This window comes from Mustela nivalis (assembly GCF_964662115.1).
Source record: "Mustela nivalis genome assembly, chromosome: 12".
Taxonomy (NCBI): Eukaryota; Metazoa; Chordata; class Mammalia; order Carnivora; family Mustelidae; genus Mustela; species Mustela nivalis.
The window spans coordinates 70381551-70407532 of NC_139031.1; the positions used below are offsets into that span (position 1 = coordinate 70381551).

The 25982-nt window shown below is 37.9% G+C and overlaps 1 protein-coding gene across 10 annotated transcripts in view; it reads right to left on the reverse strand.

Annotated features, from left to right (window-relative positions):
* Window positions 1-25982, reverse strand: part of CDK14 (cyclin dependent kinase 14) — a 575914-nt gene that overhangs the window by 375313 nt on the left and 174619 nt on the right. For all 10 annotated transcript variants that reach the window (XM_082692298.1, XM_082692296.1, XM_082692295.1 and 7 more), the window contains one exon: window positions 7702-7781. In XM_082692298.1, coding sequence (XP_082548424.1) covers window positions 7702-7781 — 80 coding nt within the window. The remainder of the gene's footprint in view (window positions 1-7701; window positions 7782-25982) is intronic.

The following is a 25982-nucleotide window of genomic DNA, read 5'->3' on the forward strand; positions in this document are numbered from 1 at the left end:
TGGTCAAGACACTGGTCATGAATTAATTACTGTGCACAGTTGGTCATCCTTTGACATTTCTGTCAATAGATCACACATAGATCAACAATACAACTTCAAATACTGAGAAGTAACACAGGCACCAATGGACTGAATTTTTATACAGCAACCTGTAGCAGCAATGGTAATAGTATCAAGATAAGCAGTTTATATGTAGATTATGGACTCCCATAACTTTTCTAGATTAGAAATTCTGAAGAGAAGAAAGTACCATCCTTGAAACAAACATTTTAGTTCAAAGACTCCAGTTAAAATCCAAACTTAACTGTTTATTAGTAAATTGTGTGAATATAAGATAACTTATCTCCAGGCCTCCATTACCACCTCTTAATACAGAGATATTTATATCTACACATAACACAGGAATACTGGGAGAATTAAATGAGGTAGCATTTTTAAAAGGTAAGCATAGTAGATACTGGAAAACGTCCTTAGAGATTTTTAGCCAATTATAAACACCTCAGATTAGAACTAGTTGTATAATCCTAAAAACATTTAAAACATAAATGTATCACAGCTCAATTTACATTTCCAATAAAATATTTACATTTATATTTCCAAATACAATTGGAAATCTCTATTTCCAAATAAAAGAGAAAATGTAATATAAAATTTTTTACAAACTTAAAGGGGACAAAAAATAAGTTACTTCATTAAAAATCTCCATCCTTTAAAATTAAAGACATGCAAAGGAAAACATATGATTTTCAGTTTTTAAAGTCACATGATCTAACAGCTTGCAAATTTTTTGTTGATATCAACTGGCAGACACCCATCAAATTATTCATTCTTACAAGGAATAAAAATTTTGGCAATTAACATAAGCTTACTTAAAATCAAAGTCTAGACTCATAGATTTTTATCTTCCATTTAAAGAAAAACTTGTCTGTCAAATGTCAAATGCTCTGAAGCAATTCATGTTAATTTTTTCAGTGACAGACATAAAGGATTATTATTAGAGGGCTTAAAAGAAATATTTTAAAAACAATAAATGTGCATCATATTACAGCATGTGTGTATGAAGCATACTGATGATACAATTAAGGATCCTTTACCCAGGTAATGATTCATGCTGTACTATTATTTTAATCGTAAAGCTGTAAGATCATACAGTCCAAACCCCTTCATTACAAAGATGAAGAAATTAAAGACTAAATATGTTAGGTGACTCATTTATGCTCATGTAGCTAGGGGCACAGCCTTCACCAAGACTCAATATTTTCCAACTTGTTCTAGGTTGCTTTTCCAACTGTACTTCTCTGCTTAGCAGCCTGAAAAGAATCCATATATAGTTTTGATCATAGAGGTTTCTGTCCCAACAGTCATGTAATATAGTAGAATAACACTAAAGGATTTGGAATTTATTCGTTCATTCTGTCATTCACTCACTCAGCACGTACTGAGTGACCATCAGGCATCAGGCATCAGGCATCAGGTACTGGCCTGGATACTGGGTAGAAGACCCAAATTTCCCATTTACTTATATGACTTTGGACAAAAATCTCTTTAGATCTCAGTTTCTTAATTACTAAAATGAAGATAATATCAACCTTTCTCACGATGTTGAAAGAATGACTAAATGAGATTATGTACTTGGAAGTGTGGGGTAAGGTCCCCAATTTAGGTACAACTGATGTGTTATCTGAATTGCACCACCATATGAACAACTGCCACATAAAGGCCAGATCTCAAACATTAACATGATCAGGACTGAACTTCTTATCTTTCCCCTCCTATAACCACCTCTACCCCATAGTGCCTTTTTTACTATTGGCTTCACTATTTATTCATGAATGTCAAAATCTTGGAATATTCTGAATATCCCATTTCTATCAAGCTCCATATGTAGTCAAACGCCAAGCCCTACCAGATATCCCTCTTAAGTCCTTCCCAAACACATTCATCTCCTCTCCTCCTCTTCCCCCTGCCCCCCCTCAACTGCCAAGGCTTCTTTATAGAGCTTTATCATTTTATGCCCTATGTACTTCAATATCTTTTAGTCCCTCTAAACTAGCTGCATAACCTAACTGAAAATAGGGAGATTCAGTAAAGAGCTGCATGTAGAAGGGTGAGGGGTGCCAGGGTGGTTCAGTCAGTTAAGGGTCTGCCTTTGCCTCAGGTCATGATCCTGGGTTCTTGGGACTGAGTCTCGCATCGGGCTCCTTGCTCAGCAGGGAGTGTGCTTCTCCCTCTACATGCAGTTCCCCTTGCTTGTGCTCTCTCTCTCTTTGACAAATAAATAAAATATTTTAAAAAAATTGTTCTCTATTAGAGTATCTAGATTTCTCTTAACATAACTCTTGCCTAAGAAAACTATTAGGTATTCAAAAATTCACAAAAGATGATAATTGGTTCCCTTCTATCCTTTCACTGGGCAAATCTTAGTCAAAAAAAGAACAAAAACAAAAACAAAAAACAAAACAACTGTTGAACACCTACATTATAGTATCACAGAGCAAGAACACAGACATTTCAAAGTTGTTTGTACAGATGGATAGCCTGGGGCACCTGGGTGACTCAGTCAGTTGAGTGTCCTACTCTTGATTTTGGTTCAGGTCATGATTTCAGGGTCATGAGATCCAGCCCCATGTCAGGTTTGGTGCTCAGTGCAGAGTCTGCTTGTCCTTCTCCCTTGCTCCTCCCCCCACTCTCTCTATTTAAAAAGTAAATATATATTTTTAAAATTTATTTACTTGACAGAGAGAGAGATGGTGAGAGGAAAGGTAGCCAGGGGGAGGCTTCCCACTGAGCAGGGAGCCTGATATGGGTCTAGATATCAGGACCCTGAGATCACGACCTGAGCAGAAGGCAGACACTTAATGGCTGAGCAGCCCAGGAACCCCAACAAACAAACAAATAAATAAAATCTTAAAAAAAAAAAAAAAAAGATGGTATCCTAAGAAACTTTACTCGTTTTCAAACCATCCCAGTATCTCCTGACTCTACTCTTACCATCAAAATCCATGAAGATATCATATGAGAATAAAAAATAGAAAAGCTGGCCCACAGCACTGCTGCTTAATTTCTCTAAGCTGCCATCAAAAACAGAATGAGTCTCAAAGCACCTGAACCTGAATTAAGCCAGTTAAGCACTCTAGCTCTGAGATAAAATTCAAAGGCTATCTCTGGACATAAATCCAGGTAAGATTAGAGTTGCTGACAAGTATTTCTACTTTAGGTGAAAATTATGTGTTAAAATCTAAATTCCCAGGTAAGCTTCTAAGTGGCAAGCTGCCACTTGAAACCTACTTTCTGCTTTCCTCCTTTAAAAATCTTCCTGCTGTTGACATTTTGTGAATAAGGAAATTGACCAAAATAGCAGAAAAGAGGCAAACTCAAATTAAAGTTCTTCATCTCAATTGAGCAAGCCATGCTACACCCTCAACAATGTAAAGATGGAAAAACGTAAAAATGCAAAAATGAGCATATCCCAAACATCACCCACCCCAATCCTAAGTATTTCAAACTCTAGCACCAGATACACAGAGGAGTTATTTTACATGAATTATTATTATTAATAGCGAAAGGAAGCAATGGTGCTAGCTTTTGCTTCCACACATACAGAGCAGAAAAATGAGAAAAATAAGACTGAGAGGCGGGAATGAGAAGGCAAGAGAGGAGTAAATTACCAAAACTGACCCAAAGTTTAATTTCTCTTCTTACTATCAGGTCATTTATCTCCATTTTAAAATCACCGAGAAGTCATATTTTATTAGGAAACCTCAAAATACTTCATTTAACGTAAAATACGATGTCATTTTGTAATCTGTTCCTCCAGTCCTCAACAACTCTTGCAGCATTCCCTGATCCCCAGGGTAGTCAAATCTCTGAGTTTGAAGACCCCGTGGAAAAACAAAACTGTAACATGGAGGGAGATGGTTCCTGAGAGATGGCACAAACCAGCTCCTGGGTTCCACAATCAGGGTTACAGAGGCCCAGAGCCATGAGGTGGTGTTATAGACTGAAGCACGTCCCCCAGAATTCACATGTTGAAGTCCTAACCCCAGGACATAACTGTACTTGAAGACAGGGGGGTTTCAGAGGTAATTAGGTTAAACTGAGATCATTAGAGTGGGCTCTAATCCAATATGACTGGTGTCCTTTCAAGAAAAGGAAAGTGGATGCAGGGACAGAGGGAAGATGATGGGAACACACAGGGAGAAGATGGCCATCCACAAGCCAAGGAGAAATGCTTAAAACTGATCCTTCCTTCACGGCCCTCTGAAGCAGGACCCTGACACTCTGACCTCAGACTTCCAGCCTCCAGAACTATGACACGATAAATTTCTGTTATCTAAGCCATTCAGCCTGTGATACTTTCTTTCAGGGGCCCTAGCATAGTAATATAGGTGACTTGCCTCATGTTGTCTGCTAGGTGATAGAAAACAGAGCCAGGATCAAACCCAGATCTCCAGACTCTAATATCCATGGGGCTTTCCATCTCACTACATTCCCTTCCAATTTAACTCCCTGTTTTTGTTCAAAGTCCTCTCCCACAAAAGTCTTAACACATATCCAGCTTGTTAAGGACCACGCTAAATATATACTGTTTAGGCTGAACTCTAGTGAGCTCTACTCCCACATCGCCAAGAAGACATTTTCGTATAAATGTACCACAAACTCAGAGAGTCCAAAACCCATATTCACTACTCCACAGCGTTTAGCATGACACCATTTTGGAACCTAAGAAAGTCTGGGTACAAGATCCGATGCCTTGGACAAGTCATCTAACCTCTCTATGCCTCAGTTCCATACTCCTAACACAGATTCTATAAATAGTATAAACTCTATACAAAAGCCCTTTGAAAGGCTCATGTGAAGATTACAGTAGATAATTGCCGTTGTGAACCACAAAGTGTTAAAAACAACAGAAATTATTTCTCTTTCTGGCACCATTTTTTTACTCATTCAAACTCAAAACCACTTATGTTTCTCTCTCAAATAATTTACAACCAGTAATCCACCATGCTCTAGCATTTCTTTCCCTACAAATCATTTTTTGTCACTGCTTTCCAATAAATCCAGGTCCTAATTTCAAATCTGCACAACTTTGAATGACTGATTTATCAGCTCCAGATTCCTCCTCCTCTAATCTGTATCATACCCTAATATCAGATTTATCTTCCTAAAACACTCAGCTCCAAAGGCTTCAGAGGCTCCCAAACTGGGGGAACAAAGTCCCAGCCACAGAGGCCTGCATTCTATGACAAACCTGCCTCTCAGGGCCCATTCCCAAGCTTCTCTCTAGGCTTACCTTGTGCCCAACAGCTTTGCCTCATACCCAAGCAGTATGAACAGATAGACAACAACTTCAGTTTGACCCTACTTGTTTGTCCCCTTGAACTTTCCACTGATGAGTCCAACTGTCACCACTAGATCCTCTAATACCATTATAAACTTTATTTGAACCTTGAACCAAGGCTGGCACGAACAGCAAGGGCAGGCTGGGAAACTGTGGTGTATACCCCGCACATTAGGGAGTGTGCCTGCTGCCCAGTTTCATGTCCTCTTGCTTCTCTGTTGGCCTAGCATCTCTTTGCCCCTTTCCTACTCCCCAGCACTCAGGGTCTACCAAAATCAAATTCAAGAGCGCTTCACCTTGCCTCCCTCCAGAGCCCGATGGGAACCACTGCTCCATCTCAGCCAGTGGTTTCCAATCCCATCAGACTGAGCACCCTCTTTGTATAGCAATATTTGTAAAGATGCCTTTACAAGAACATTTTCAGCTAAGTAGGAATGAAGGAAAACAAACGAAAGTGGTATGAACAGCAGAATGAGAGGTGAGAAAGTGAAAACAGAAAGGAAGCCTTTCAGAAACAAATGTAAATTGTAATGATAGTTGTGAGAAACAAATCAGACCAGTGACAGACTACATTTAATTCCCCAATACCTTAATGATATTCTTGCAGTAAATCACTCACAGTTATTTTGTTGTGAACCAGCTATAGTTCCCTCAATGCAAAAAATAAACTGAAGCCTTATGTCAAGATAATTTGTACTTTTTAAAATGTAGTGAAGGAAGTATAATGCTACGTGAAATAAGTCACTCAGAGAAAGACAAATACCATATGATTTCATCCGTATCTGGAATTTAAGGAAAAAACAAAAAACAAGCAAAAAGCAGAACAAGCCAAAAAACAGCCTCTTACATACAGAGAACAAATAGAGGGGAGGGAGGTGGGTAGGGGGACAGGTGAAATAGGTAAAGGGGATTGAGAATACATTTATCATGCTGAGCACTGAGTAATGTATAGAAGTGTTGAATCACTATATTGTACACCTGAAACTAACATAACACTATTATTAAAAGTTTCTTAAAAATGTAGTGGAAGGGGGAACCTGGGTGGCTCAGTGGGTTAGGCCTCTGCCTTCAGCTCAGGTCATGATCTCAGGGTTCTGGGATCGAGTCCCACATCAAGCTCTCTGGATAGCAGGGAGCCTGCTTCCCCCTCTTTCTCTGCCTGCCTCTCTGCCTACTTGTGATTTCTCTCTCTGTAACATAAAGAAATACAAAATCTTAAAAAAAAAAAAAAAAGGAGTGGAAGGGGGTGCCTGGATGGCTCAGTTGTTAAGCCTCTGCCTTCAGCTCAGGTCATGATCTTAGGGTACTGGGATCAAGCCCCACATCAGGCTCTCTGCTCAGTGGGGAGCTTCCCTTCCTCTCCCTCTGCCTGCCTCTCTGCCTGCTTGTGAACTCTTTCTCTCTGTCAAATAAATAAATAAAATCTTAAAAAAAAAAATGTAGTGGAGGGAAAGCTATTAATAAAAGTTCTAAAACTGGGGCGCCTGGGTGACTCAGTGGGTTAAAGCCTCTGGCTTTGGCTCAGGTCATGACCCTAGGGTCCTGGGATTGAGCCCCACATCAGGCTCTCTGTTCAACAGGGAGCCTGCTTCCCTTCCTCTCCCTCTGCCTGCCTCTCTGCCTACTTGTGATCTTTGTCTTTCAAATAAATAAATAAAATTTTAAAAATAAAAATAAATAAATAAATAAATAAAAGTTCTAAAACTGAACTGAAAATTTCCCACTAATAAAAAGATATTTTATTCTCCTGGGGTAGAGAAACTATGCAGAAATAAAGCAAAATATAAAACAATTTTATTATATAAAAATTAAAACATATATGTAACAAACTATGTTGTAAAAGAAATTTTTAGAAAAATGACAGAATGAAAGAAAATATTATAAGATAAATGATGCTAATATATAAAGAGTATCTCTAAATCAATAAGAATAACCAATAGAAAAAATGGTAAAGGACAGGAGCGAAGAAATACAAATGACTAATAAGATAGGATGAGGCCACTATTTATAAGGACTTTTCTTTAAAGTCATGAATATAAAGTAATGTTTAATTAATGTGTACCTTAGAAACCCTACAAACAAAACCAGGAATATAAAATTCCTTAGTCAGCTTTAGTCTCACCATCAATACACAGAAGGTTTCCCCCACACACACCTGAGTATACAGCAGGATTGTCTTATTTTATTTAACATGACTTGACATGATTTCAAGAGATACTGATTTTTAAATTTCCGTTTACACTTTCCAATGAGATATAACCATATAATTTACAAACTCTGCATATGCAGAGGTGAGTAATATTTAAACAGCTACAGACATCAAGTAAACACAAAAGCAAAGATAACGAGAAAATGCCTACCTTCCCTGATAGCTGTAAAAGGTGTACCTTCTTCTTCTTGCAGCCTAATCACCTTCAGGGCTACCAACTTCCCATTCACTCTGGCGGAAACAAAAGAAAAGATGAGAAGTGAATCCATGAAAATATGTTCCCGTTATGGCGCTAATTTCCTTACGATTTATATTTTATGCATTTTTGCACTGAAAATGTCAGTGACTCAATTATGCTGCCACAACAAGATTAATTTCAGTAAGGTTGGGAATTTTATATCATCATCATAAATATTCACATTTTAAATAGTCCCATTTAAAATATTCACAGTAGCCTCGTCTAAGATTTCACCAAAGTTTTCTATGATTCACTCTATGTTCCTTCCAGAATGAAACTAGTGCTTAACAAAATCACCAAACTTGATCAATTATTCTCAGATTAATTAGAAATCAAGAAGTTAAAATAAATCTCCTTAGTTTTTCCAAAAGCTCCTTCATTTCCTTGGTTAAAATGTCTTTATCTTCAGTCTTAAGCCGAGGTCATTCAAGCCCCAAGTTCAGAAGCCTGACTTGACTCTCAGACTTCTATCCTCTTTCCATTCTTTCCTCCTCTTTCTCTATCACCCATTCCTCCCTTTCTCATTATTTCTCTCTCTTTTTTTTTTTTTTTTTACTAGAGCCTCCTAAAATTACATTTGGTTTGAATGTGTCTTATGATACATACAGTATACCATCAAAATAAAAGTTATGAATGTTTTACTATTATAAGATTACACAAAACCTATCCAAGCAGATGGTTCTTCCAGATGCATTCTAAATGTGTATTGGCTCTAATTAAAAGTCAGATTGCACTCGGCAGATAACTTTTTTATCTAGTCAATTCTGTGAACAAATACATGACAATCTACATTGGTCGTCTAGGTAAATGCTCTCCTTTACCTTTACTAGGCCTAGCAGCATCCTTTGTTAGTAAGAATAGATAAAACAAGCACACACTGCAAATGTAAAAGGTACAAGAAGGCATTTGATGAACAGTAAGTCTCCCTGCTACACTCCTTCAGCGCCCAGCTCCCGTACTGTGAGGTCACTGGTTACCATTGTTCATATACACTTAACCACACACACACACACACACACACACGGTAGTATGCTGGACAGAGTACACTGTATATCGGTTTTACCTTAATAAATTTGATGACTTCCTCATAAATTCATAGAGAAAACTTTCTATTACTTTTGAAAGACCACAGGGTACCCCTTTGTATAAGTATAGTATACTTCATTTAATCCCAGTCTTCTACTGATGGACGTTTCGCACATTCCCAATTTTTTACTACTACAACAGTGATGGCGATAAATATTTGTGGGCATGTAACTACATTCGTTTAAAAAAAAATCTGTTAAGATAAATTCCTAAAAGTGGTATTGCCAGATCAAAACGTATGTGCACATCTAAATTCTAATTCTGATAAATAGGGTAATAAACATTACCCTACATGGAGGTTGTACCAACTTAGACTTCCTATACAGAGAATGTACGAACTCCTGTAAGCTCCTTCACCTAACTATGTTAGCAACCACTGACTCTGCCAATCTGATAGATAAAAATGGTTTCCCACTGCAATTTTTTTTTTAAGATTTTATTTATTTGACACAGGGAGAGACTGCAAGAGCAGGAACACAAGCAGAAGGAGTGGGAGAGAAGAGAGGGAGAAGCAGACTTCCCACCAAGCAGGGAGCCTGGGATCAGGGCCCTAGACGAAGGCAGACACTCAGCGACGGAGCCACCCAGGCGCCCTTCTCATTGCAATTTAAATTGCAACCACAAATCTTCAGAGCTTATGGAACCAGCAAACAAGAATTCATGTGGTCCACAGAATCCAGCACCTGAGTCTGAAGAAAAGAATGAGAATGTCTCTTTTTTAAGAACTGCATCCAATTGGTCTGGTTTTGCTCAAAATCTGCCACAGACACAAAACCTGAAGTCCAAGGAATTCAGCACAGCCCGACAATCCTAGTGGCATTCCTCATTGCATGAACTGTTGAAACTTTTGTTGGTTACCCTAATGGGCGAAGGCCATCTAATTAAAAAGCTCCACAACCTACCATCTTCTCAAGGTTAGGAGCTGTTTTTCCTTGTCTTTCAGCTGGAATGACAAGCCAACTGCTTTTCTGCCCTGCATCCTTCTCTCCTCAGTACATTACCTTGATTTTTTCCACTCCTGACTGTGCTCTAGGTACCCAGGTGCAGGCAAAAAATTGATAGGTACATGGAGTTCAACTGGAGACTGTACCTTGTGCTCTCACATTGTCCTTTATGACTATGGGGGGGCCTCTGGCGGGGCTTGAGGCTGGGATGCAGTCAGTGCTGACATCTGCACAGATTTTTCTCAGCCCAGTTGAGCTCATCACTGGCTCCCCAGAGGAGGCAGTAACTGATTCCAGGAACTGCTTGGATCTTTCCCCACATTTACAGATATTTCCCCCTCACCCATAAAAAAAGACACACAACCTTCTTCCCACAAAGCTTTTCTACTTCCCTTGAGATCATTAACTTATATGCACCATAAACTGAATTCTAGAATTCAGGGAATTCATGCTTTTGAAGGTCATATACTTAAAACACTCTCAAACTGTGAAGCATAATTCATTCCCCTCTAATACACTAAAAGGAGAGAAACCTTCAAATGAACCAACACTTACTCTTTAAATGCAACTAGAGGTAGAACACCTTTAAGTAATTTCATATACTATGTGCATTATTTTTGTGATGAAAAATTCCTTTAACATATTTATTATGGTAATTGCATAAAAAGAACAAAATCCAGATTAATGGAATTCTGATTCTAAAGCACCATTCTCCATGAGTTGAAACTCTAAGTATTAATTTCTTATAGTTATGATAATCACAACAGCTAAAAACACTGAGTTTTTTAAATTAAATTTATTATTTTTTATAAACATATAATGTGTTTTTATCCCCAGGGGTACAGGTCTGTGAATCACCAGGTTTACACACTTCACAGCACTCACCATAGCACATACCCTCCCCAATGTCCATAACCCCACCCCCTTCTCCTGACCCCCCCTCCCCCCAGCAACTTTGTGAGATTAAGAGTCACTTATGTTTTGTCTCCCTCCCGATCCCATCTTAAAAACACTGATCCCATCTTAAAAACACCAACTTAAAAATACATATAATATGTATTATATCACATAACACTAAAAATTTCCTTAAAATGTATACTAGACTATTAGCTCCAGAAATGAAGGAACTCTTTCTGTTTTGTTAACTGCTATGTGCGTGCCTAAAACTGCTTGGCACAGAGTAGACTCTCAAAAACTTTTACTGAATAAATATTAATAATGTTAATATACTGATAATTCCTTTCTTGTACCTGAAAGATAACTCAAGAAAAAAGTATAGGGGCATCTGGGTGGCTCAGTCAGTAACCATCTGCCTTCAGCTCAGGTCACAATCCTAGGGCCCTGGAATTGAGCTCTGCCCAGTGGAGAGCCAGCTTCTCCCTCTCCCTCAGCCTGCTGCTCCCCCGCTAGTGCTCTCTCACTTACACACACACACACACAAACTCTCTCTCTAATTAATAAATAAAATCGTAAAAAAAAAAAAAAAAGAATAAAGTATAGTAATTGTTGCTTTCAAAAGTTTCAGAAATCTCAAATTTTAATAAAGTTTTCAGTATCTTCTTCCTTGTTTGGTTTAAGTATTTATTGTCCTTTTCCAAATTAAATGTGTAGCCTCTTTGATTCTGACACATGTGGATATGGCAAGTTTTCATTTCCTTAAAGTTTTAGAGTTTGCAGAATGCTCTGTTAATTAACCCTTTTGCACCCAACAGCCATGTTTCAAAACCCCATTATCCTTTAGCTACCTGTGTCTAGACCACGAATCAGTATCTTCCTCTTCTTCAACTACTTTAGTAGTCTTCCATTAAAAATCATATTAATTATCAAGTTGCTCTTTAACCTTAGAGTCCTTATGACTTTCTCTTTTCTTAATTAGTTTTTCTCTACATGTCTAGATACTCACCAACTACTGAACCCTTCAGTTCTAAAGCCTTAGGAAAAATGTTAATTCACCCACTTCACTTCTGGAAAAAATACCTTTGGGGAAAATAACATTACCAACTTTCTAATGTTCTACCTTTGATGCATATGTTTCTATGAACTTTAGCATAGACTGAAATACTTGAAATTCCAAGTTAATAACTCTAACAAAATGTCATTTTTTAAAGACATCAAAAGAAGATATCTGTTATTCTATAAAAATAACACAGAGTAACAGAAAAGCTGTTTACATCTAATAACTACCTTGTGTAGTTTAAACTATTTTATTAAATATCCAAAACATATACTTCAAACATTGATTTAAGTTCTTTAGAATAATTACAAAATTCTAATTGATCAATAAATTAGAGCTGTTTATAGGAAAACACTGAAGATTCCTCTTTAAAAAGTCTCATTAATTAAATCAAAAGCTAATGAACAGAAGGCAATCAAAGCTTGATTGGCAGTGAAGACATTAATTCAGGTGATTAACACAGTAAAAAAAAGAAAACAACTTTTAATTGTGTCAATAATACCACAGAACATTCTAATCTGAGGTACTGCCAGGTTTTACCCAGTTGTCCTAAGCTATTTAAGGTGCTGTTTTAATTTTGGAGATTCTTTACTATTCTCTAATTCTTCCAACAACTCACTCGGTCCAGCTGACTTCTGGCCCACGGATGACTTGAGGCATCCTTTACTCCAAGGTCACACAGGAAGCGCTGTCAAAAGCAGGATGAGGGAGAGCCAGGGGAATGCCCAAGTACAGGGCCAACCACACACAGAGACATGGCGACACTGGGTGTCCTGGGAGAGCCATGTTCAAGTGAATCCAGCTTTCAGACTAGCTCTAATCACAAATCCAAATCTCAATGCACTTCAGAAATGCTGTGGCAGTTCTGTATGCCCTAAGTTTGTAAATAATAAAGTTCTCTAATTAAAATAAGAAGAGGTAGGAGTTTTGAATAAGGAACACAGCCTGCTCATTTCTTCATGTATTTGTTCATCCAACATTTGTGAAACCTATAAAGGAAAATACCCCATTTAGGGTAAAACTTCCAGGTTCAGAAGATGATGCATAGAAAGAGTTTCCTTATGAGCAAAAATACTCAAAGGAAAGCCCAAAGGTTCTCTATTCCATTACTTACTTCAAATTCACAGGATAATTTGGTACAATAAAACAAAATTACAAATATTATCTAGGTCATCTTTGAAAATAGTGTCCATGTGCTAACACCTTGAAGAAATTATGTCTAGAGGATACAAAGGAAATTAAGGCAATATACCTAAAAGAAATTTAATATACTCTGGAAAATTTAATATATTCTGCCTCTCTTCTATTGTGATTTTGTCTCAAGAGAAACTGCTAGAAAATAATACCAAGTGCAGACAGATACAATGCTAGTTTCCGTACTGTATTTGTCTAGAAGCAACAGAAGGAAATGTAGATAAAACTGAGAAAGCGACAACAGCAAACCAGAGTGTATCAAGGACAATATATTGGGCTGAATTCAAATTCTCAGCAAAGTCATTAAAAATATTTTAAAGGTACTATTAATAGTGTTTCTTTTATTAATAGGGACACCAGCTAAAGTGCTTACTTACTGTATAACATACATACCTCAAAAATTTAAAACTTACACTTGGTCCTGTTATCTCCATCTAAATTCAGTTTTTATTCAGGTGTAAATTCAGAACTCATCTCAATATTACTAAATCTCTGCAATTCTGCAATATCCTAAAAGTGCTATTTACTGTATTTTATTCTGGAAAAATAAATTAGAATTTCAAAGTAAGTTGCCAGTAATCACACTTCATGTTAATCTTTATCAATACAGAGAGAAGTCGACTAATAAAATCTGAAGATTAAAAAGAGAATAGTATAATGGCTATTTATTAAAATGTGACTAACAATGCAAAAAGACTGAGAATTTAATGCAATGAGAAGTCTGTTCAATGGACAATTATAACCTTTTATAAAAGAAATGATTGCTAATAAAGCATGACTCATCACTGCCAATGTTTCATCAAATGTACAAACTGATGATACTTTGAACCAAATTTAGAGTGACATATTATTGTTCATGGGAGAAAACAATAATCACATTTCAACAATTTTAAACCAGCCAACTCTGCACCTTTCCAAAAATAAAATCTGTCAACAAAGGATTTGAGAGTCATTACCCTGCAAGCAGAAGTGACCTCAATGATCATTCGGGCTCCCAAGCAAAAAGATCCTCACTGATTTGATTGTTAATCCTTGTCCTCTCACTCTCTGGAGCAAAGCAGCCCCTCAAAGACTTGATGGAACTCAACCTCCCTAAATTACTGCAAATTTTTTGGTTCTTACGTTAAGCCAAAATTTGCTTCCTATAACTTCCACTCTCTGATTCAAGTTCTGAATCCACAAAGACTAAACTAAATGCTCTTTTGTAAGATAGTTTGTCCCATAATTAAGTTTTAATATCCTGCCCCTAAATCAACAAATTGATAGACAGTGACTCTGTGCCTGGGATAAAGGGCAAACAACAGAGACAAGATCCTTGGATTTAGGTGTCACCCAGGAGACAGACATAAAAATGTCAAAGAGAAACAAGAAGTTCTCACTTGTCCAAGATGAAACAACTTAAGCATCACTAAACTAATATCTGTGATTGAAAGCTATCAAACATGTTTAATTCAATAAGTTTATAATGCAACAACAACAAAATAACCAACTCACGAGTCACATTTGGAGGGTACTACAAAATGATGTCGTTAATATCAAAGTCATTAAAGAGACTATATCAAGCATTTACCTTCCCTCTTTATACACTTTCATATATACTTTATATACTTTTATATACTTTATCTACTTTCATATACAGAGACTATATCAAGCATTTACCTTCCCTCTTTATATACTTTTTCATATACACGGTCCTTCACGCTAATAAAATAGTTGATATATGGGGCGCCTGGGTGGCTCAGTGGGTTGAGCCGCTGAGCCGCTGCCTTCGGCTCGGGTCATGATCTCGGGGTCCTGGGATCAAGTCCCGCGTCGGGCTCTCTACTTGGCGGGGGGCCTGCTTCCCTTCCTCTCTCTCTGCCTGCCTCTCTGCCTACTTGTGATTTCTCTCTGTCAAATAAATAAATAAAATCTTAAAAAAAAATAGTTGATATATGGAAGCTTCTCATTATAGATGTACTGCACATGACAAATGAAGAAGGAATGACAATCTGAATAACACCATTCTTTTTTTTTTTTAACATTTTATTTATTTATTTGACAGAGAGAAATCACAAGTAGATGGAGAGGCAGGCAGAGAGAGAGAGAGGGGGAAGCAGGCTCCCTGCTGAGCAGAGAGCCCGATGCGGGACTCGATCCCAGGACCCTGAGATCATGACCTGAGCCGAAGGAAGCGGCTTAACCCACTGAGCCACCCAGGCGCCCTGAATAACACCATTCTTAACCATAAGCACTTAATGGATTATTAATCGTTCCTAAAATCACAAAAAGAGGCTATCAGATAGTATGCACCTCCTGATGGAAGCAGATATCTCCACCCACAGAACAACACCAACCCGAAACTAACCAAGTCTCAATCCAACTACTTATTTTAAGGAGATAAGGTAACAAGTTAAATGATACCACTGGGATACAATCAGAAAATCTAGAATATAGGAAATTCTTTAGGAAAACTGAACCTGTCTCTTCAACAAATAAGTTTCAAGGAAAAAAAGGGGGAGGAACCCATAGACTAAAAGACAGTTGAAACAGCCAGGTAGATGGAACAACCATACAAAATCTCAGAGGCAGAGAACACAATGTGTTAAACAAAAATATAAGAAGGAAAGAGTGACTGGAGCTTCTTATTGTTGGCGGTGGGGGGGAAGGGGGGGCATGGGGATGGAGTTAGGGAGGTCCCTGAAAAGAGGAATGGAAGAACCACATCACAGAGGTCCTTAAGAGCCACAGAAAATAAAGAAAGGAGAGGAGAGGAGAGGAAAGGAGAAAACCACTGGGGGAATCTCAAGAAAGGAAATGTTATGATTAAATTATGTGTCTGCAGCTCACTCCCTATGGTATAGAACGGCATGAAGGAGCACACCAGTGAGAAGTACACCAGGAAGGGAGGGCAGGAAGCTGTTGCGGTCCTGGGGAAAGATGGTGGCCCCAAAAGAACAGTGTTTGGTAACAGCAATGGGAAAAGGGAAAAGGACATTCAGAAGACTGAAACAACAACCTATAAGGATAAACTGGATTGGGCATAAGAAGTGTTGTAAAAGACCATTCCAAATGTTCTGACCTCAGTGTGGGATGGATGCAGGTACCACTTACTGAAGTGAGGGACAGTAAAGAAGAGGAGATTCAGACAGAGAACCAGAGTCCTGTTTCGGAGGATCTTAGTCTGGGAGCATCCCTAGTGGAGACACATAGTAAGCGTAGCGTTTCTGTATCTGGATCTCAGTACAAAAATCTAGGCTAGACATAAAAATCTGTGAGTCATTTGGAGGACTTCAAGAGAAGTAATAACCTCAGGAGAGAGCCAGTTTTCTGTTAAAACAGGAGTTAAGAAAAATTTCGGGAAGAGGTAGAGAATATGTTTAAATCTAGAAGACACAGGGAGATCCTGAAAGACAGGGGAAAGGGACAGTTAAAAAGATACAGTGAGAAATAGGAGGGTGAGGTCAGAGAGACAGCAGCCGATCTGGGAGTGTAGCCCTTGGGTAGTGCCCATGGTAAACAGTGATGTGAGCAGAGGAGAGTCCACTCTGACTTCCTGACGGGCTGCTGTCCTGGGTGCCCCTGAGTATTAGGCAAGGCATGAAGGAAGCTGGGGCCACCTACAGCTGTGCGGAAGATGAAGGTGCCTGTTACATGCTAGAATCAACTAGGCAGTCTTCAGACATATCAGGGTCTGACCCCACCCCTGATTTAACTGGCGGTGGGTGGGGTCCTAAGCATTTGTATACTTTAAAACACCCTGGAGGTGTTGAGAATCACTCTGTTAACCTTCAGGTTCTTACATCAACTTCTCATAGCCTTTCTTCCTTTGGTCTGGAACTCGTCCAAGTCTCCTTTTCTGCAATAAACATCCAAAAATACTCAGCTCTTTGAAATGGTTGACTAGCCTTCAGTCTTATCTGCAAGCTTTTGAGACATTTCAGCTGATTAGTCCCTTTTGAAATGTGGTTGCCAGGGTGGGCACACTACCAGATGTGGTCTGATAAGCATTGAGTGGACTGGGATATCAGCCTGCCCCGTTCCAAAAACTGAACTCGTACTTCTCTGGCCTAAGCATGTTTTAAACTGTGATAGTCACAAAATATTATAAACTCAAACTAATCTGACCAAACATGAAAACCCCCAAGTTTTCGCCAGGGGCCCCACAATCACACAATTTCTAACTTGTCCTATGCCTAATAATTCATTTTTTAAACAATTTCAGGAGTATGATTTATCCCTAATAAAATTCCAATTTGTCAGCAGCAGCCAGCTGCTCATGCCTCTCGTGTATGCTCCAAATTCCAATCCTGTTTTTGATGGGCGTTGACTATGCATCCTTCTCTGTGTCCTAATCTGAGGTAGGAATGAAAAACTGTGAACAGGATGAGGTCCAAGACAGCACCATTTGACACCACACTCGACACCGACCCCATCCACCTTTCTGGAAACCTGCCTTCATCAATTGTCCTTTCTTTATCTCTCTCCTCATTCCTCTTTTTCACTTTCAGCCTCTCCGTTCCAGTCCTTCGTTTCTGTGGCCCCTCCTTCATAGACCACAACACTGACCATCTACATCCATCCATCACTGGACTAGACTATACTAGAAAATCTGCACCTGGCACCTAATTAGGCCTCTGCGGTGAACAAATGAGCCAACCTCTTACTACGTAAGGAGGTATAATAAACCCTATGACTCCTAGGGATCTTTCATCAGCCTGTTGTAAACCCACCACCAGCAACAGCATAGCACTCAACTGCCTATCACTCTCTTACCTATTAGAACTCAAACAGAAACCATTACTCACATTTGAAAAACAAATAAAAAAAAAAATAGGGTTCTACTGGTCCACTAGCTTAACAATCCAATCAGAAAAAGGAATTAAGGTTATTTAGGGATGACATAATATTTATGATCGCCATTTTGTTTTCTAACTACTCAGAAATCATCTACGTGCTAATCTGTCCTAAAATGTTCTGCTGCAGAGAGGGAATGAGGAGGACATGCAGAGAGAAGGTCAGTCATACCATTTCCCCTAAATCTGGTTCACAGAATCCATCTTCCGTGACTAAGTGGACCTCTCAAAGCTGCTAATGCCTCGTCAGTTTTTCATCGTTCCTCAAGGATGACTGACAATGATGGGACAATCTCAAGTTTAATTTCTTTAAAATTCAGTGACACAATCATATTAAGTCTTAAATCAGAACTCCTTACAGAACCATAGTATCCTCAAACTTCCCAAGACATTTGATAATTTGATTCATTCTTGTATTTGTTCTGTGTTTTGGTTCCAGAAGCTCACTTACCTTGGTAACAGTGATGTAAGCAAAAGACAGGGGAGTAATTGCACTCATTCTCTATCACTTTCCTACCCCTGTGGCATCTTTTGTTGTTCTACTTCAAACCTTAGCCTTTCCTGGGTTTCTGATGCTTCCTCTCCTTTCCTCAGTGAGCTACACCATACTGTAGTTATCTGGTCTGTGTTGGTTTGATTTTGAGAGATTTTTACTATCTGTTTTGATACACTAATCTTCTGCAATTTTAGGGCAATGGACTGGACACTTCTCGACATTCTTCCGGAATACCTCCAGATGCAAGGAACCATTTCTGGATAGAGCAAAAGTCACCTACATAAAGCCTTTGAGGAGATGACCATCCAGAAAAGAAATAAGACAGTAACAAGCAACCAAAATCCAAGATGAACAAAGGTAAGTTGCTTTAAAACAAACAAACAAACAAACAAAATTAAGGCAAAGGAATCAAAGACAAATAATGGAAGAACTGTTCAATGTCAAAAACAAACAAACAAACAAACACAAAGCACGGAAAAGATGCCCAGGACATATACAGATATAAAGGTAGTTGGTTACAAATATTCCTGAAATTACTAGAGAGGAGCATGTTTCTTTAATGGGATGGGAGGGTTTCATTAAAAAATAAGTAAAATGTATTTTGAGTTTTAAGAAATTGATTTTTCATACATAGTAAGATTTGAAATTCACAGTGTTAAGTATTTCTACAAATTTTTCTCTGTAACATACAATTTATGGCCCTAAACATACAACACCCAAATGTGCTCATACGCACTGAAACCTACAAACGAAGGGATGGTGTGAAGGTTAAGGAAAAAGAAGCTGGATTTTCCCCTGTTTTTCCCTAGTCCTACTTTCAAGCACACTTGTCTGGGGAAGCATATTACTTTAGTCTTTGAAAAGGCAGCATTTTACATTTCTAGAGAAATCAAATTTTCTCTTTCTGAGGTCAAGTTGCCACTTCAAATAGATTTTATCTTCAGAAGCTTTCTTTTCCCATAGAAAATGCTTCAAAAAAGCAGAAATGAAATGGATCTACTTTCTGCTGATAATATCATTTTTCCTTCTCTTGGATTACTTATTATTTTCTAGCTAATGCTTACATACTATATCTCATGCTATGTCTAAATATAAAAATCAAATCCACTCATGCATAACTTTTTTTTTTTTTTTTTACAAAAAAGTCTAACTATGGCATCACAAGCAGAGTGAGCCATTAAATGAGCTGGGATTAAAGCAGAGGGTAAAGCCCTGATGTGCCACCTTAGAACATTTCAAGCTTCTCAGTGAAAGGTATGTTGAAAGCACGATGTTCCCATTTCTCTAACAGAGTCGGAAATGGTCCCCGTTCTCCAGTCAAGGCACACGTGTTTGGCATCGTAAAAGAGAAGGCAGGCCTTGGCTCACAGGTTAAAAGCATCCCCAAAGAAGTTAAATGAGATGCACCAAAAAGCACATCACTGATTCACCACAAGGCTGTAAGGAATCCCCAGATACTAGTTGCCAAGTAGTGTTAACCACAGAGATCTTGCATTTTGCATTCAAACGTAGCCATACAACATTAAGTGAAATTTGGAACAGCAGGATAAAATAATTAAAGCAGCCCTGAAGAGCCATTAAGGCAGGGGTATTCAGAGTTCAGACTATTTTCTACCTCTTCTAATAAAGACAGACAGACACACACACAAGCGTTCACACATACACACACACACACACACACACACACACACACCCATCCAGTTTATGTTATAACCAGGATAGCAACCTGGTTATGGTGGGCGGGGGGGTGGAAGCAAGGGCCCATGGAGAACCAACAAAGATAATTATAAATACACAGTAGCTTGGTTAAAGGCACTAAGACTTCTATCAAGTCAAGAGGATTATGAGTGATTTTTATTTTCTTCATTAAATTGGATTACTGTCATAATTATAGAAAATGTGTCACTGTTAAATATCTTTGAAATGAAATTTTAAAACAATATCAAGCAAAGCCAAATTTATCTAGTCTGAGTGAAGTCTTTTATGACAAAAAGGACTAGAGAACAATGCTTAGGCATAGTGAATTACTAAATCGAAAAGACTATTACTCTCCTAAAAATAAAAGTGGTACTACAATGGACTGCTGTAAAGGCAAGCAGGGTATCAAAGTAAAAAATGATTCAATTAAACAGAGTTGAAAACAATCCCCCTACACATGGTGAAGCTCAGGCTTTGTATTAATTCATGTTCTACTAACGAACTGATTAGGTAAGGACTTTATAAAAGTTATGCAGAGTTGATATAATGAGATCTATGCTTAATATTACTGCCAAAACCTAGCAATGAGCCAGAGTACAAATAAACCTGATTTGGAATCAAATGGCTTTATATACAGACAGTAGGTTTAAATCAAAATAGGTGATAGGTGTCTTGAAGTCAAAAGCAGCACTTGCACTGAATATCACTCACTACTGTTAAAGCACCTAGAGCATGACAGGCCTTGGGCCTCGGATTTTATTTACAATGTCTCATTTAATCTCTATAACAAATTTGTGTGATCAATACTCCTGTCATCTCCAATTTATAGAGAAACTGAGGCACAGTGCCAAATCATACAACCAGAAGAGGCAGTTTCAGAATTTTCAGGAGGTTGGACTTCAGAACCCATACTCAAATTCTCTGTGGGCTGGCAATAATTACAGTGTGAACCACAGAAGAAATGTATGTGAGCCACGTTCTCACGCTACCCCTACATTCAACAAAGATGCTCTGCTCACATCAATATATATTTTTTCAGACACTTGTGATCAAATTATTTACTGTCAAAGCAATGTCATTATTCTTTGTGCTTTCTAATAATTTTTTACAAACCTTAATGTAGATCAGTATATTTTTAGAATGGCGTTAGTAAGTCTTACCTTAATTGTAAAAGTAACACGTTTATGGCAAAATGGTTGGCAAATACAGAAAAGAAATTGTATCAACAATAATCCCATTAATCAGAGGTAAATTTTTCAATGTGTGTGTAACTTCTAGACCTTTTTTTCTGTGTGTATATTTTTTTTAAATAGTATCCCACTTTTATATTTGATCATTTACTTTTTTGTTGTGGTTTAAAAATATATCTTTTTACTAGATGAGCTGTTATAAAGTCCAGAAAGCCTCGAGTTTAACCTAGCTCATACTTTCAAGGAAAATGGCTCCAGTACTTCTTTCTTTCATAAATTTTCATGACTTTCATTTTGGTTTGTTGGTGAAAGCAACCCCAATAGTCAAACAAGAGAGACCTAACAGAGGAAGCAAGTACAGGCCTTACAGCCACATAGGGGGAGGACCTAGATGGGGCCACTCAAGTACCTTGAATTGGCCTGGCTGGAATTTAGCATCATGGGACCACTACATACCCAGTGATGGAAAGCAACCAATCACCTCCAGGATAGATATGCTAGAAGATTTTACTCGATAAACCTAGATACATGACCTTAGATTTGGAAGAACTAAGACCCATGGCAATCGAATGTGCATTTGGGAAGAAAGAACTTCCTACGTCCTGACTGCAAATCTCTACTCCCAAGGGCCACCCGTCAAAGTCTCCTCAACACACTTAAAAGAGTGTGGTCACAGCATCCCTAAACACTTTCCCCAATCATTACACAGTTAGTGTTTATTAGCTGAGTATGTACAAACAGCACTGTGATAAATGCTAAAGAATACATGGATGTGTAAGAGTATGTGACATACATATGAATATAAGTTATATACATATGAGCAAGGAAAGGACGTAGAAAGCAAAGCAGTAACTGAATCATAAAAAAAAAAGAATAAATTATTCTGACATCTGTTTAAATAGTAAAGCTTTATTCAAGACTATTCTAATAGGGGAGACAGAGACAGGGCTCAAGTACAAATACAAGAACAAGTGGGGATTTAGAGCCCATGGTTCATTCACGGATGGATGGAAAATTACTAAGAAGTGACATCAAGGGTAGGGGGAATTCCTGCCTGATCTAACAGGATCCTTGCTAAGGGCAGGCCAGAGCAACTATATAGCAAGAGTGGGGGGATTTTCTCTAAATGGTAGGAATCTTGCTGAAACTAGGCTAGGATGGTCTGGCACGGGGATTGCTTAGTGGGGTTTGGGGGTGCTGGATTGTGGCAGATAAAGTCAAGGCATAGTCAGAAAGAGGTCTTAGAAGAGCATAACTGAAGTGTAATCAAGGACAGTGTCTTGTGAAAAGCCAGGAAAGTCTCACATTATGAGTGTGACTTGAGTTGGACCTTAAGGATGGGATAAGCCATGGACATGTGAAAAGAAGTAAGCCACTTACACAGAGGGCTCTATTAACAAAGACGCAGAAGGAGGTGGGGAGACACACTTAAAGTACAGAAAGTAAAAACTAGGGAATTGGTAGAACGTAAACAGTGGATCAAGAGAGATCTGGATGCCTCTAGCCAACCATAGGATTGATCCACTAAAGTAACCAGACCTTTGATCTTGCTGGACGTCAATATTTTTATTACCTGCTAAAGCTTATTTTACGGCAGAGCTCTGGATGAAGGATTAGCTAACCTATCGACAGCATTCATCTGAAGAAGTTAAATATACATTCCTAACCAATGAAAGTAAGTTAACTGAGCCTGCAAGACTACTAAATGTACTTCACGATATAAATATGGATTAAAACAGACTATAAAATTAATATATTTATAAATATAAATTAACATTAAAACACACTAAAAATTAGCAAATTTCCAGGATTTAAACTGTACTGTATAACAGGATTTATACTGTATGTATAGTATACATACTATAAAATATTTGGTAGCAAGTCTTCATTGTAAAGACAAAGAAAGCCAAATACACAATTTATTAAGTCCACCTGTGCTACTTGCAGGGTTTTCCAAGCAATAACATGTGACTTTATCACCATCAAACAAGACATTAGCATCCCTTTTCTAAATAGGAATCATTTTGCCAGGTTTAGGAAAACTGACAAGGTCTTAAACAAAAAGGCTATTCAGTGATGTCAAGTCTCAGCCACCACATTTAGCTTCTAATAAGAAATCTAGTTTCTGTTCAGTGAGACAACATAATTTAGCCACTTTGAGAAGAAACCACGTTCCATGTCTTTGCCTTACCTAAATGGCTTTGGTGGAGTCTGGCCTCAATAAGCACCACACGCATGAAAGAATGAAGTCAACCACTTCAAGCAAGGGCTAAACTAGCCAACAGCTACAGACAGGGCAGATCCATCAGCTCTCGCTGATAGAATAATTTCTGTAACTGAGAAATCACAAAAGTCAGCTTTCCTAAATGTCTCTCCTTTGTGTGTGTTAATCTTCTCAGCCATTAACAGAAAGCTTTCTGATGTGCTTTTCATTTAAGTTCAAAATGAGTGTTGGAGGATAAAGTCTCTGACTTCAGGGGCAACATACACCGAAAAGTAATTAGACGTTTACTCAGTTTTCGCCTAAAATGAGAAATGGATACAAATGTCATGACATTTCTTCCAATTGCAGCAGATGGGAAATCATCAGTAGTCACCCAGTTGAGGAATTCTCTCCTATGAAAGCACCTTTTATAGAAATCCTGGCCCAGAAAATAAATAAAACTTTAGCTAATAAAATATGCTATTTTATACTAAGTAAAAAGGAAAAAAAAGTAATCTACTGTAAATTAGGTAAACTGAACAAATGTATCTAAATCCTTCTATGTCAAATACCTGCAAATAAAATAGTCACTTTGTAATTATTTACCATTTTCCTCTTTTTTCTAAGATTTATTTTATACATGTTCCTTGTTTAAAGATGAAATATAGTTATATACATACACATACATACTTGTGTCCATGCATGTATATATAACAATACATACAGCTATATATATATATAATACCAAATTTTATACATATATATTATATATATATATATATAAAACCAAATCTTCATATATAGTAGCAATATAAAACCTACTCTTAAAAATAAACACTACAAAATTAATGCCCTGTGTCCATGGTAGATAAACATCTTCATCTGGTTATAATACATAGGGGCACCTGGATGGCTCAGTATGTTAAGCATCTGCCTTCAGCTCAGGTCATGGTCCCAGGGTCCTAGGATCAAGCCCCATGTCAGGCTCCCTGCTGGGTGGGGAGCCTGCTTCTCCCTTCTCCTCTGCCTCCCGCTTCCCCTGGTTGTGCTCTCTATCTTTCTGTCAAGTAAATACAAAAAAATCTTTTAAAAAAACAAAAAAACATAGAATCACCTTATTCTTTGTTTTAATTTTTTTCCTTGGTTTTTAAATACACAAATATTTAAAGAAAACACATCCCTTATTTTCTTTTTACTGTGATCTTAAAATCCAGGCGACTACTTATTCAACTGGACTTAGCTTATAAATTTCAGAAAGTGAAAAAGCATGATTAATCATATGTCAGAGACACATCCAATCCTTAATCCACAAAAACTCACTCATTTTGAATGACTACAGGGAAAGTATGACTGAATTATAAAGGATATTTGGGAAAACAGGGAGATATACTCATGTCAGATAGACAGAATGACTCCAACTCTGAAGCAGAATAAGAATGTGACACATGAGAAGCTGAGACACCCAAGGTTTCGGGGCCACCATGTTGCTATTCAGGAGGATAAATATACAGCCCACCAGTCAACCTGTAAACTCTGCTCTCTCCAACTTTCAAAAAGAATCTCTGCTACCTGCATTTTCTTTTTCATTTATACACCTACATGAATATATGTATATTTGTATATTTTATGAATATAAACAGATTAATATGTCATATAAATATATGTAACACAAGGGGAAGTTTTTGAAAAGTAGAAAGGGAAATATAACTTTGCAAACTGATCACTAAGTGGCTACTAGCACAGTCCCTAGGTAGAGATCTGGCCATGTCAGCTTCAAAAATTGCACATTTGGGAATGAAGTTTCACCTCACCTAACCATATTTATTTGACAAAGTAACCTTCAATACAGATATTCTCTTCAGTGCTTATTAATTAAAGAAGCCCTTTTAGTAATACATGGGTCAATGGTAAATTAGCTCAGGTCACACCAGCTCTCATAAAAGTGATTTAAAACTTAATCAAGCCATCTGAAAGTTGATGTGAATAAATACATACAAACAATATAAATGCAGCTGCTTAGACATAAAAACTTAAGGAAGTGACAAAAAAAAAAAAAAAAAAGAAAGAAAAATGGGCCAGGAAATTTGGCAAGACTCAAAGGACACAACAGGTAGAATCATTTTATCCTCTTAATTCAATTTTGAGTGCTTAACTGCATTCACAGCGAGTGCTGGGAAAAGACTTGGGGGGCAGGGGGAGGGTGGCTCTAGGGTGCTGAGTTTCTGAATTACTCAAAAACCTATTTGAAAAAATGATTTTGTTTAAGGTACTGCTCTTACTATAATATTAGTTCCTCCATTATTCATGAGAGGACAAAAGCACTGTAAACATGCTGGCAGATCAGGAGTTCTGTGAGCCACAGGAGCTAAAGAAAAGTAGTGAGAGGCACGGGTGACACCAAATCTGGGGCCAACTTCCATACAGAGAAGGCGGCAATGAAATGGAAAACCTTGTCTGAAATAAGTGTATCTAAAGGAAGGAAAAAGGGAGCAGTGCATGTTCTACTTCATGCAGTCCCTTTACACGGAAAGCCACAGATGAGCAGGGTGAAGTATGGGGGGCCGGGGGGAGGAGCTATGCTGTCACTGTGGAGT